Source organism: Garra rufa, chromosome 4 (genome assembly GCF_049309525.1).
Source record: "Garra rufa chromosome 4, GarRuf1.0, whole genome shotgun sequence".
In the NCBI taxonomy this organism is placed as follows: domain Eukaryota; kingdom Metazoa; phylum Chordata; class Actinopteri; order Cypriniformes; family Cyprinidae; genus Garra; species Garra rufa.
In genome coordinates this window covers 3256815-3269692 of record NC_133364.1, presented here as the reverse complement: position 1 = coordinate 3269692, position 12878 = coordinate 3256815, and the positions used below count along the sequence as shown (strand labels likewise).

General features: G+C 35.2%; 2 protein-coding genes across 2 annotated transcripts in view; one reads left to right on the top strand and one right to left on the bottom strand.

The window, feature by feature from the left end:
* The window catches only part of upf2 (UPF2 regulator of nonsense mediated mRNA decay), a 20866-nt gene extending 17166 nt beyond the window's left edge, over positions 1–3700 (top strand). Inside the window, exons 20-22 of the mRNA XM_073838463.1 lie at positions 1061–1202; positions 1292–1412; positions 2472–3700. Coding sequence (XP_073694564.1) covers positions 1061–1202; positions 1292–1412; positions 2472–2481 — 273 coding nt within the window. The 3' untranslated portion in view covers positions 2482–3700. The remainder of the gene's footprint in view (positions 1–1060; positions 1203–1291; positions 1413–2471) is intronic.
* Positions 3598–12878, bottom strand: LOC141333449 (proline and serine-rich protein 2). Its single transcript, XM_073838464.1, has 4 exons — positions 12744–12878; positions 11850–12023; positions 8630–8879; positions 3598–6900 (listed from the first exon to the last, which is right to left on the bottom strand). Exons 2-4 carry the CDS (start codon positions 11904–11906, stop codon positions 5699–5701), a joined length of 1509 nt encoding a protein of 502 aa, XP_073694565.1. The 5' UTR covers positions 11907–12023; positions 12744–12878; the 3' UTR covers positions 3598–5698.

The window sequence follows — 12878 nt, the reverse complement described above, 5'->3', positions numbered from 1 at the left end:
CTGCTGGTGTTTCTCTGTGACCCACTTTAACCATTGACAGTCTTGACATACGTCTGACATTCTCTACTTGTTGTCTTTGTGTCTCTCTCACTATGTTTGTAATGCCAGAATATTTTTAACATGTAGCTGTGAGCAGTGAGAAACAGTGCCCAAAAGGTGCAAATATAATAGTAATGCAAATGAAGTATTAATATCTACAATAAGTAAAATAGATTTAATTAGTTTAACACTTAGTGAAAGTGCAATTTTTTTTGTTAAAATACATTCTACATTTGAAATACTTTTTTTATTATATTTTATCATAGCTTAATATTCAATCCACATGAATAATAATTTAATATTATTTAATCATTTAATATTAAATTAATTAAAAATTTAATTCAATTCTAAAATAGTGCCCAATAAATTTAAATAAAATGAAACTAAAAAAGTATCAAAAAGTGTAATTAAGTGATTTTAACAAGACAATCTATGAGAAAATATAACTAAAAACTGACAATATTGCTTTTAATTCCTTTTATAAATAATGTAATTCTTCTATAAATAATAATTTACATTGTTTTTTGTTGTTAAAGTATCACATACTTTCTCATAGCTTAATATCTCAGCTTATCCACAGAAATAGCAGGCAAGGTCTTAGAGAAATTAATGAAAATTTGAATTCACATTAGTTATTGCAACAAAAAAAGTAACTTTAATAAAGTATCAAAAAGTAACAAAAGTACATTTAAACAAGTAAAGGTGATATTTGTCTTTCTTTGTTAAAATACTTTCTCATATTCTTCTTAATAGCTTAATATGTCAGTTCATTCACAGAAATGACACACATGGTATTCAAGAATAAAATTGTAAATTTAAATTTTATTAAAATGTATTTTCCTGCCAAGAAAGTAGCAAAAAAGTCATTAAAAAATAACAAAGACTTGAAGGTGATATTTGTCATTTCATTATGATAAAATACTTTCTGATAGTTTATTGTCTCAGTTTTATTTCAGAGAAATGAAGTGTGATCTTTGAGGAGGATGAGGCCTGATAACAAACTGTGTGTCTGTCTCTGTAGTTTAAGATCCTGAATGTGCCGCTGTCGTCTCATCTGGCGGCGAATCACTTCAACCAGCAGCAGGCGGAGCAGGAGGAGCGCATGCGCATGAAGAAGCTGACGCTGGACATCAACGAGCGACAGGAGCAGGAGGACTACCAGGGTGAGTCACAGAAGAGCGGACTCTGCTTTCTCAGTATTTCCCAGCTGCTGGTGTTGACTGATGGATTGACTGACTGATTGTTGTTTCAGAGATGATGCAGTCACTCGCTCAGAGACCCGCTCCTGCTAACACCAACAGAGAGCGCCGGCCACGATACCAGCACCCCAAAGGAGCCCCGAACGCAGACCTCATATTCAAGACCGGCGGCAGGTCAGACTCGCAAACACACAAACACAGAGAGGAGCTTATCCATCTGTCTAATGACCACAGAAATGCACAAAACGTTCAAATACTGAAATTAAGTAGCAGATGAAATTAGATTTGAAAACTATTAACAAAATGGATACTCCCAGTGAGATTTTTAAATGGATTTGTCTTTGCTAATTATAAAATATTGCAGTTGCAAAGCATTCTGGGACAGTAATTGCAGTGGCCTGCTAAAACCCACAACCAGAACTGCACAATAAATAAAATAAAAAACATTTTTCAAACATTTTCTTCTTTTTTATTAGTATTTTATAATTAATTATTATTATCATTATTATATTTTATATGTATTATTTGTAAATATTATGTATTATGATAAAAACATATAATAACAATTAACCCACAACAAAGGTTGCATGATTAATCGGAATAAAACCTAAATTGATAACCTCAATTATGGCAAAGGTTGCATTTTATTTTACAGTAAAATATTTAGTAGTAATATTTTTTATTTTAATATTTTTATTTAGTAGTATTAGTAGCAGTAATTATTTTTATTTAAAATTTATAATTCTATATTATTTAGTATTAAATATTTATTATATATATATATATATATATATATATATTATTTACCATTATTAAATTTCATTATTTTTATAACGTTAAATTTTACATTTTATAAAAAACTTTTAATTCTTGTTCTTTCTTTTTATTACATATTGCATTTATTATTATTATATTTTATATTATTATTCTAAAAATAACTACTTTAATTTTATTATAACTATTTAATTTTATTCTTTTGTTTTTCCAATAATCTTTTTTTAACTAAAATTTTATTTTAAATTGTAGTAGCGAGTTTTAATGTAAAAATAATTATTTTTTATGTACATCATAAAATAAAAAAATTGCCATTGATTTTTCCCTAAATTGTGTGGTCCTACCCTCAACACCTCTTTTAACTTCTACTAGAGCAGCCATCATGTAGCTTAGATAGGCAGCTCACATATGTTTGGAACAGAGGCGCCGACCCCTGACCTTTGACCCTGTGCACTGCAGGAGACGCTGATGATGTCAGACTGAGCAAACGACGAGTCAAAGAGCGAGAGAGACATGAAGAGATGGACAGCGGTGCTGCTCTGGGACGGAGACACACCCACCTGACTGCAGCGTCACCACGGCAACCAGAGACGAGCCGCATCAGCTGGTGGATACAGATGGGAACGCACACACACACACACACACACACACACACACACACAAACACGCTGGGCTGAAATGTCTCAGCATGGACAGAATGGAGGTGGTTTTATTTTGCCAGGTACAGTTTGATGGTTCGATAGTGAGCGAACGGAGACTCTAATGGAGGAAAACTCAGTGTTTTTGTTCTTCAGACAAACTTTGGGTCGTGTTCTGTTCTTTCTCCTGATGTTTATTCTCTTTAACCTCAGCCGGTCCGCAGCAATCGTTCCTGAGCGAGACGTGCATGGGCTGAACGCAGCTGTTAACATGTTCGCTGTTGCAGTAAAGTGACTTCCTGTGACCGTGAGAATGTCTCTTTTTGTCTCTGTGCTCCCAAAAACGCTCGCCAGCTTGTTTTACAGCCGTCGCGAGTCGCTGAACTCACAAACTAGTTCAGCTGATCAGAATGCAGTCCGACCGGATGCAAAAACATGCATCTGTGGGTGGAACGGGTAAGATCTAACCCAGAGATTTCAGGTGATACGCTTTAGCCCAACTTGAGGAAATCTGCTGAAGGCCTGATGTTTGGGACGGTTTTAAACATCTTTGAAATCAAAATATTAATAGAAACAACCTAAATCGCTCCCAGAGGCTGTTTTAGCACAAGATTTGAAGCTCATCCTCTTCAGACGCATTATTAAAATTCATAAAACCACAACATGTGCTTTAAATATTACTGTAGGGGTTTAATTGTCATTTAAAATGATTTTTCAATGCAAAAAAAGTATTTTCTTTCTACATTTCTTAATGCATAGATTATGTAAGAATGACCGCTCTGCAGTTTTTGATTTAGTTCTTCTCTATTCTGTGCTTTTTGTTTGTATTGTGCTTCGGATTTGTGATTTTTCTAGACTTGATTGATTGAATGTCACTGTCAAACTTGGTGAACATTTGTGAATCTCTAAATCTCTATTTTGCATCTGAACAACTTTGGACTCCATGATGGGTTTCAATGAATTTATTCAGAAACAATCACTGAAAATGGACGATCTTCACCAATTCTACATTTACACAAAGAGGTGGAAATAAACTGTTGTTTTGTTTGATGTGTGTGTGTTTATATAGTGGTGTCATGTTCACAATCATGCATTCTGTGTCCTTCAAAAACTGCTTCAATGAAAGCAAAAAACCGGAGTCGCAAGATTCAAAAATAAAACGAAACAAATCAAACACACTCATACATAAACTCGTCCGCTCATGCTCATTCACACTGGACGCCACATTACACACACACTACAGGTACAAAACAACAGCATGTGATCGGTGGTGATTTCAGTCCCATGTTCCAGACCTACATTTGGATGGCTGTGGTTTAGTGTGGGAGGAACTAAACTTACATTTACAAGACCTTCTGCATGTTTGAAGGCTGCAGCATGCTGGGAGAGAAAGAAGGGAAAGATCCCCACCTAAAAACTAACATCCAAATCCACCATTCAACATCCAGAAAATAAAAGTACAACATTAGCATACGAACAACCTGCTGAAATAAACATGAGAGACGACATCTAACATATTTCTCTAGGAAGACCCTTGAGGTATTTCTTGCGTACAGTCTGGGTTCTTCAGACATAACATATCAGACACTATCATAAAAAAGCAGAAGCTACTAAAACAAAAAAGACAAAGTGAAAGTTAAATTTGAAGAGCAAAATAATAAAATAAAATAGTAAAAGTCAAAATAAAAGGAAAAATCCAAAAAGTGAAGAAAAAAACAAAACAAGTGAATTAGGTTAATTAGCTAATTGTTTTTTAAATGTTGCTTTTTGTATTACTAAACAGAAAAAAATGTAGGAAATAGACGCATAACTACAGCGACTCTGAAACGTCAGGAGGCGTGTCATCAGTCACATGACAAATAAGACTTAAGTGATTGGCTCAGTTCTGGAACCATGTGACCATGAAGCAAATATGGCTGCAGTCTGGTCGTGTGCTTCCAAGGACAGCATGCTCAACAACTTAAGCAACTACGTTTAAAATTAATGTAAATGGTTTCAGAGATATACAAACTGCTTAGGTTCTTTAAAGGTAAGATTATTTTGATTTGTAACTTCTAAACTGTCCAACAGATGATCAGAAATCCTGCTCTGAATTTCTAGAAATCTTCCAAACAAGGTAATGCCAATATTCTCTGTGCAAATCTACACATGATTAGCTGAAATCAGTCCTGGGTCGTTAACTGATTATCTTTAAATCTGCACTAAAAATTAAATACTCGTAACTGGATTATATTGTTTTAAAATACTCATAATTAGACTACAGTTACTTTCATATAGATTACATTTTATTCACAAAATGGCAGTAAACTATTTATAATTGATCAATTCTCCCCAATAAATCCACTATTTACAGACATCATTACACCTTAAACGAGTGTTTTCTTAATATTGCATATCTAAACACCTCCTGATGAACTTATTTTAATTAACTTGTCTGTCTTTGTGAAGCTTTTGTCTTTAAAATGCAAACTTTTATGCCATGTGATGCTTTTTTTGTTAGCCAAACCTCTTTGACTTAATTACTCAAAGTCCCCCTGAGATTTTTAGTAGTTAGTTAAGAATTAATGTTCACAATTCTCTAATGTTGGTTAATTGTCACATGACAAACAGCTTAACAAATTAATATTACGTATCAAGTGTTTTTATTTAGTTTTAAGATTAATTACTTAAACTTACTATAGTTTCTTCACAAACTCTAGTTTTGGAAACCCTACTGCAATGCATGTTGTTGACTGATGTTATGAAATTGATTCTATTTTACTTATCACTTTGCATTTTTATATCAATATGGCACGAAATGATCTTATTCAAAAATTTCGGTCATCTAGTAATCTAAAAAGTTATCAAAGAGTAGTCCGATTACATTACATAAAATGTGTAATCTAACAGATTACATTACCAACTACAATTTTTGCCATGTAACTTGTATTTTGTGACAAACTATTTGTACTTAATTTGTAAGTAATCCTCCCAGCACTGGTTAAATGATAGCTTATCAGTTGTTTTTGTACTGGAGTCTACACATTATTAGCTAGGGTTAGTGAACGTTTAAGACGTGTTCCTCAGCAGTCCTAGCTTGCGTAGTGCATCACGTCTGGCCTCGTCTGTGGCTCCCCTCCCAGAAAACTGTACCGTTATTCCCTGAGTGCGGAAGGACGCCTTCGGTAAAGACTTGCGGCGTAACTCTGGGGACAGCTGAGCAGGGCGTGACCCGGTGGGACTCAGCGGACTTTGGTGGCGCAGAGGTTTTGGAGCCGGAGATGGCGGCTGCTTCACGGACGTTTCAGAGTGTGACACTCTCCTCTTGAGTAAGTCTTCATTTGAAGTCCTGTGTGAGCTTGAGTTTTCCTCTTTTACTGGGATGACGGTCTTTGTTCGGGCGCCGTGGCTTGACTGCGATGGATTCATGACTCGCGATCTGCCGCCGAAGTTGTTGAGATGGACCTCGGAAGACTCCATTTTGGCTGCAGAAGATGAGAGTTGCTCACTCCTGAAGGACGCTGTGGGGTTCACCGTGATGCTCTTACCGCCGTAGCTGTTAAAATCACTGTGCGTGACTTCGGCACTCGTCAAAGTTGGTGCGGGGCTAGATTTGGTTTGGCAGTGGTCTGTAGTGTCTATTATGTGGAAGTCGGTGTTAGCGTTAGCTGTATTGGTAGCGTTGAGCATGGTGGCGGTCTTGGCGTTTTCCGAATCCCTCTGAGATGGATGCATGATGGATTGCGATCGCCTCTGAACAAGTCCGAGCTTCGAAAGTGCCTCCATCCTAGACTTGTCTGGCGTCGGATCTCGAAAGGAAATGCTCCGAATGGGAAGGTTGCGCACGCAGGCCGGTTCTCCGCCATCCAAAGGGTGCGCCGGGCCGCTGAGGTTAGAGAGCACCTGCGCCCGACGCTCCTGCACGTTGACGGCTTCGGTGGCGATCGAGTGGGTGATGTGATCGCGGCTGCTCCGAAACATGCTGATGTTGTCTGGAAGACGCGTGGGCTTGGCGTGAGTCGGAGGGCCGAGTTTGGCCGAGGGGCTCGTCGGCAACTCTAGACTGCGTCTGCGCTGGAGCAGCTGCGATGCAGACATGCCGCTCGTGCCCTGGTGCTCGGCGATCTTGCTGGCGATCACTACCGGGGTGGGAACTGAACCCATGGGCGGCTGGTGTCCGAATTCCTCTTCCAGCCCATCTGGGACATCCAGGTCACGTGTCGACCTCACTTCGATATGAGTCTCCGGAGGTATGATCAGCTCTTGGAAAACTTTTGGAAAAGAAAACACATTTGAAGTTGGGTTAATGCACCTCCAATCTTGCACACTGACAATAATGACATCACTCATTAGGACATCTAAAGAAATATCACTTAAAAGTGTCAAGCATCAGTCACTACATGTGCATACGCACAAACCCGTATGTGGCAATTCAACATGCATGTTTTCATTAACATCATGATTTTTAAGTAACTTTCATACTTTTTTTTTTTATTTTTTTTATTAATTAATTTATAGATATTTCATCTTAAATATTTTATCAACATCAGCTAATTGCAACAATCATATAGATAACTATAAAAATAACTAAAATGTCTAAGATAATTCAACTCGACTAAACTATAAAAAGTTTAAGGCAGCATTAATATTTCCATGCGTGTTAACAGGTTTGTTATAAACTAAAATTATTAAAAACATTTTTGTTAATTGAAATTAAATATTTATTATAAAATTAAAAAAATTAGGAAATTAAATAATAATAATAATAATAATAAAAATTTAAATGAAATAAGCGTAAACTAAATATATAAATCTAAAATTAAATTAAATTAAAATAAAAAAAAGAAAAGAATAAAAAAAATCTATACAGTAATATTTATGGGAAAAAACGTAGCAAGGTTACATTTGTTACCATGGGCTAGCAACAGAAAATACTTTTGAGAGCATTTATTAATCTAAGTTAATTGCAACATTTAATAATGCATTATTAAAAACAAAAATTGTGTCTGTTCATATTATTTAATGCATCTGAGCTAACATAAACTAACAGATTTAGTATAAATCTAACATTAACATCCATGTTTAATTGTTCACTGACAGTTCATGTTAGTTAATGCACTTTATTTATTAATTTATTTTTTAATGTTGACTAGTGGGACCTTATTGGAAAGTGTTACAAAAAATAGTAAAAATGGCAAAAGCATGTAACAAAATTGCTAAAATACATTTTTGTAAATTTGTAACTTCAAATTAAAATAAACACTGAGCATAAAAATTAAAGCTAATTCAAAATATTAATAAAAAACATGCATATGAATGATATAAACCATTTAAATTATACTACAATAACACTGGTTATGAATTGTGTATATATACACATTTAAAATATTCTAAGCAATTATTAGTGAATGAGACCCACTGACTATATTCTTTTGGTGTACAATGTTTATGAACATTAATACACATCATGTAAAGTACTTGTCCTGATCACAGCTAAAAAAGCAACGACAGCATGTTGGGCGATATTGCTGATTTGACATGTTCTTGTATACTGTGGTTATGTCTGGAATATCGTACTACCATTCTACTCATGTGTTTACACAGTGTGTATATATATATAACTGTGCACAGTAAGCTAATTATATGCATACAATTCCCTGATGGCCTACTACATCTACTAAAACAAATTTATTTTGTGCATTCAGTCTATAGTAAAAATTCAAACTTGCCAAATGTGGAAATGCATGTTTTTCCATTGAATTGTTTACATTTTTAAGATATTTACATTTAGATTGCATGCACTTGACATCATGTGACAACAAAGCTACAGAACTTTTGTCTTTGCATGATGCATTTTGTTTATAAAAAATAGTAAGCACTATGTGCTGTGCAATTATTATACCTTTTCAGAGCATAGCTTTTTTAGGGTGAAGTTTTATGATTTAAAAGCAGAACTGGGATGTTTTCTGTGGTTTGTATTGAGTAGTCATTTTCAGGTACCTGGCATGACGGGCAGCGTGTCTTTCTGTTTGCTGAGGTCAGGTGTAGGGTGCACCAGGTCAATGATGTCATGATCTACAGGGCTGGGGTGTCGAGCTGTAGTGTATGAGGCTGGGCGCTCCACCGCAAGCCTTTGTTTGCTTGCTGATATTGCTGTCCTCTCATCGTCCTCCTCCAGGGAGCCGATGGTCTCCTCAAAGAACAAAATGCACTCCCGCTCCTCCAGACTGAGGAACTGCAGGTCATCATCCTAGAGAGAGAGAGAAAGAGAGTAAGCTAAGTAATGTTTTTGAAACTCGGGCTGCATTTATTGGATCAAAAATACAGTCAAAATTGTAAAATATATTTGCTATTTAAAATAACTTCTATGCAACTTTTCTTTGTGAATGTGTTACTGTAATTGATTTGTGTTCAAAGCATCATTACATTACTTTGTTTGTTTGTTTGCATTAACTATTCCTGACAAACACAAAATTATCAGTTAAATTCAGTGCAATAAATACTACTACTGTAGTTTTCAAATGTACTTCATTGTTATGAAAATAATAATGGTAGTAATTTTAAAAAAAAAACAAGCTTTTTTTTTTTTTTTTTTTTTTGTCAAATAACTACCTGGACACAGGGATTCTTCCAAACACCCCAGTTTTTAAAAAATATTAAAAACAGTTGTTCTGGATTTTTGTGACAACTGTGATACATTTTATTTTTCAGGGTTCACAAATTAATAGAAAGTTCAAAAGAACCACATTTATATGAAATAGAATCTTTTGAAACGATGTGAAAATCACTTTTGATCTGTTTGTGTCTTTCCTGAATAGAATAAAAGTATATTTCTTTTTTGAATGTTTGAATGTCACAATTTCCACAAAAATATGAAGCACAGTGAACCTGAGATCTAATATATATATATTACAAATATAAAATATACAACATATAAATACATGTGTTGAAATGTTGCCTTGGCTGCTAACTCAAATAGAGTAAATAAAGTAAATTACTAACTGAAAATAAATAATCTAAATGTGAAATAAAAATGGTAATATAAAAAAAATAACATTTGAATCAAAATTATAATAAACTCAAAATATACTCATATGATTATAGTTTACTGTGCATTAACAGATACAACAGATAATTCACAGATTAGTAAATGTTCAACTTAACATAAAAAAAATGCTGTATAAGTAATGATTGTGTTAACTAATATAATAAACTACTGTTAACAAAAGAAACCTTACTGTGAAGTGTAATATTTTGGCTCAAATGGGTTCAGCTGACAAAATAGGCTGGGAATCTCTAGTGTGTTTATGACATGATGCATTATGCAGTGTCATCTACATGTCTGAATTTGTTTCCCATAATCCTAAAGGTGTTCATTTAAGCAATACGTGTGTTTTTTGACCTCTAGAGATCAATCAGCTGTGAGTGTGTTTCAGAGGTGGACGCCTTGCTGAAGTGCCTCTCCCTGCTCAAACAGCAGAACACAGACTCTACTCATGCTGCTCACACAGGTGTGTGTGTGTGTGTGTGTGTGTGTATATGTGTGTGAACAGTGGGCTACTTGTTCGTTGCCCCGTGAACACACCCTTCACCCTGAACAGCCCCTCTGTAAGCCATGATGTTCCACGCACACATTGCATCACCTTTGTGGGCAGCTTTTAGTCTGTGCCATTAGATATTCAGAAAACAAGCAGCAGACAGAAGCAGGACCGGCTTTTCGTCTCTGCTCGGTTTGTAGAGAACAGCTGATGGTTTGAGTGGTATTCCTTTATCTCAAAACACCGGTCTGAAGGCTTTTGTTTAGACGGTTATCAAGTTACAGTCAGCACAATCATGTCATGAGGAAATGATTGAGTGAGTGAGAGAGAAACAGTGCGTCAACCCATCCAAATGGTTTGTGGCATATAAAGATAGCTTGCCAAAATAATAATTCGGATTGTATGCATTCTACTACTACTGTTTATACACACTGTACATATAGAGCTGTGCACGGTATGCAATTTTTAAGCATATGATTTGCTGATGACCTACTATATTTGCTAAATATCTGCCATTTTAATGTGCAATTTAAGCAACAAGAGCAGCACATTCTGCTTATTCAGTTAAAAAAGTAAAAAAAATAAGTAATATTTAAAATGCACGTTTTTTTCACTGGATTGTTTAATCTTTCTAAGACTGCAAATCATAATTGTATAAAATGTTAAAATAGTGAGACTATAGAAAATGTGACAACTAATGTCACTAGGATACCGTTATAGGTTTTATTAATAATTTTTGTTTTGTTATTAATAGTTTGTCACTGTTATTCCCCCCTTTTTTTATGATTTTTTTTATTTCAGTTTTAGTTATTAGTAAATAAATGAGATCTTGCCTTTGCAACTAGTTAAAATATTTTATATTTAAAATGTACTTTTTGTATTATTATTAAAAATAATATATAAAAATGATAATTAATCATAAATACTATTTAAATATATTTTATTTCAAGGGATGGTTTTACTATGTTTTTACATATACATTTAAAAAGGGATTGCAATGCGTTGCTAAGGTTTCCTGAGTGATTGCTAGGAGGTTTCTTACTGTCTTGCATGAATCAGGCTTTAAATGAGAACCTGAGCTGTATTTACAGACCAGAAGATCATTTGTGCATTTGTGGGATGTTTTCATCACCAATAATGCCACAGACTTAACTATAATCAAGTGGATGATCACTTAAATCAACAGGTCAAATAGACATAGTTTGGGGTTTATTCAAATCACTAATCCTAAGTGTGCGCAGCAATAATAATGACACTTATCTTAAAAGCATCTGCGTGTCATTCAGAACCTGCTTGTTTTGTGTAGATCATGTCATGTGTTAATGTTTCACATGCTGCTCGACTGCATTCTTGTCTTTACAACAGAATCACGTTCCTTTAAGGGTTCAGCGTATGAGACGCAGTGAGTAAGGCTCTCTAACACACACCACACCTGTCCGACCGAAACACAATGAGCATCCTGTCATGCTTTAAAGATGAAGGAACTGGTTTCTCTGCTTGTGCGATTTCTGCATGAATCAGTGTTTGTGAATGTGTGGGTTATTTCCTTCACAGAAAAAAAAAAAAAACACTTTGCATATAATGTTTTAATCATAAATAAGATAGGGTTTGGCTTAGCTGTCATCATTTATAATTAGTTTTATATAATAACAATACATGTCCTGATGTGTTTTAATACTTACAGGACAGTCGTTGAGGCCATAGTGAAGCATCCGGCTGTTGTGCATATGAACGTCCATGCTTACAGCATCCAGGGCTCGGATTCTCGTGAGAGGGTCGGGCAGTAAAGGTCAGGGGTCGTGCGAAATGGTCTGAGCATTTCCACGTACCCGACTGACCGCTTTCACATGATACACCTGGAACACACAATATAAAGACATATGGTTAAAATGAATTGTTGAGGTGAACTAACACACACAGAGCTGCTGGAGTCAGATCACTGAGGAATATTGTGTTTGTCAGACACATCTCCTGAGGTCTGACTACAGCACTTCTGATCCACCATTCGCTGCGGAATAATGATATACTTGGAATAAATGTACTGGTGTAGGCTAAACAATATTTACGTAAGCAGTATTTCAGTCAAAATGTCTAAAACATTTTTTGTAATTGTGAAATTTACTAATAACTTCTGAGTTTTTTTCAGTGTAGCATTTACCTACAGTCAAAGAAATACATGTGTGACAATCACAAATGTAATAACGCAATTCATTCCAAAATTTTGTTAGAAAAAATATTTTTTTTTTAAAAAGAAACATTAAGGTTTTAGGTTGGTTTGCTTGCATTGTGACTATTCCTCCTGGCAAACACATTTCCCCGTCAATCTCATCACTATTACAGCATTTAAAATTCTCAGTTAAAGTCAGCACAATAAATACTAGACTGTATACTACTGTAGTTTTCAAATGTACTATATCGTCGTGATGTGTTAATAGTTTAAAAAAAACAACAACATACATATTTCTTTGTACTGAAATAACGACCTGGACACGTTTTCAAGAGATTCACCCAAACACCCAAACTCTAAAGAGTTTGAAAAAAGTAAAAGATTGTTAGAGGGAAAAAGTTCAACTTACTCTGACATTGTGGAACAGCTGAGCAGAGGAGGTTAAGCGAATAAACCGAGTGTCATTCCAGTTGTGTCTCTGTACAGTGAGTGAATGGGTTTAAATCAGAGCGTGTGCTGCGGCTGCGCGCCTGATCTTGCTCAG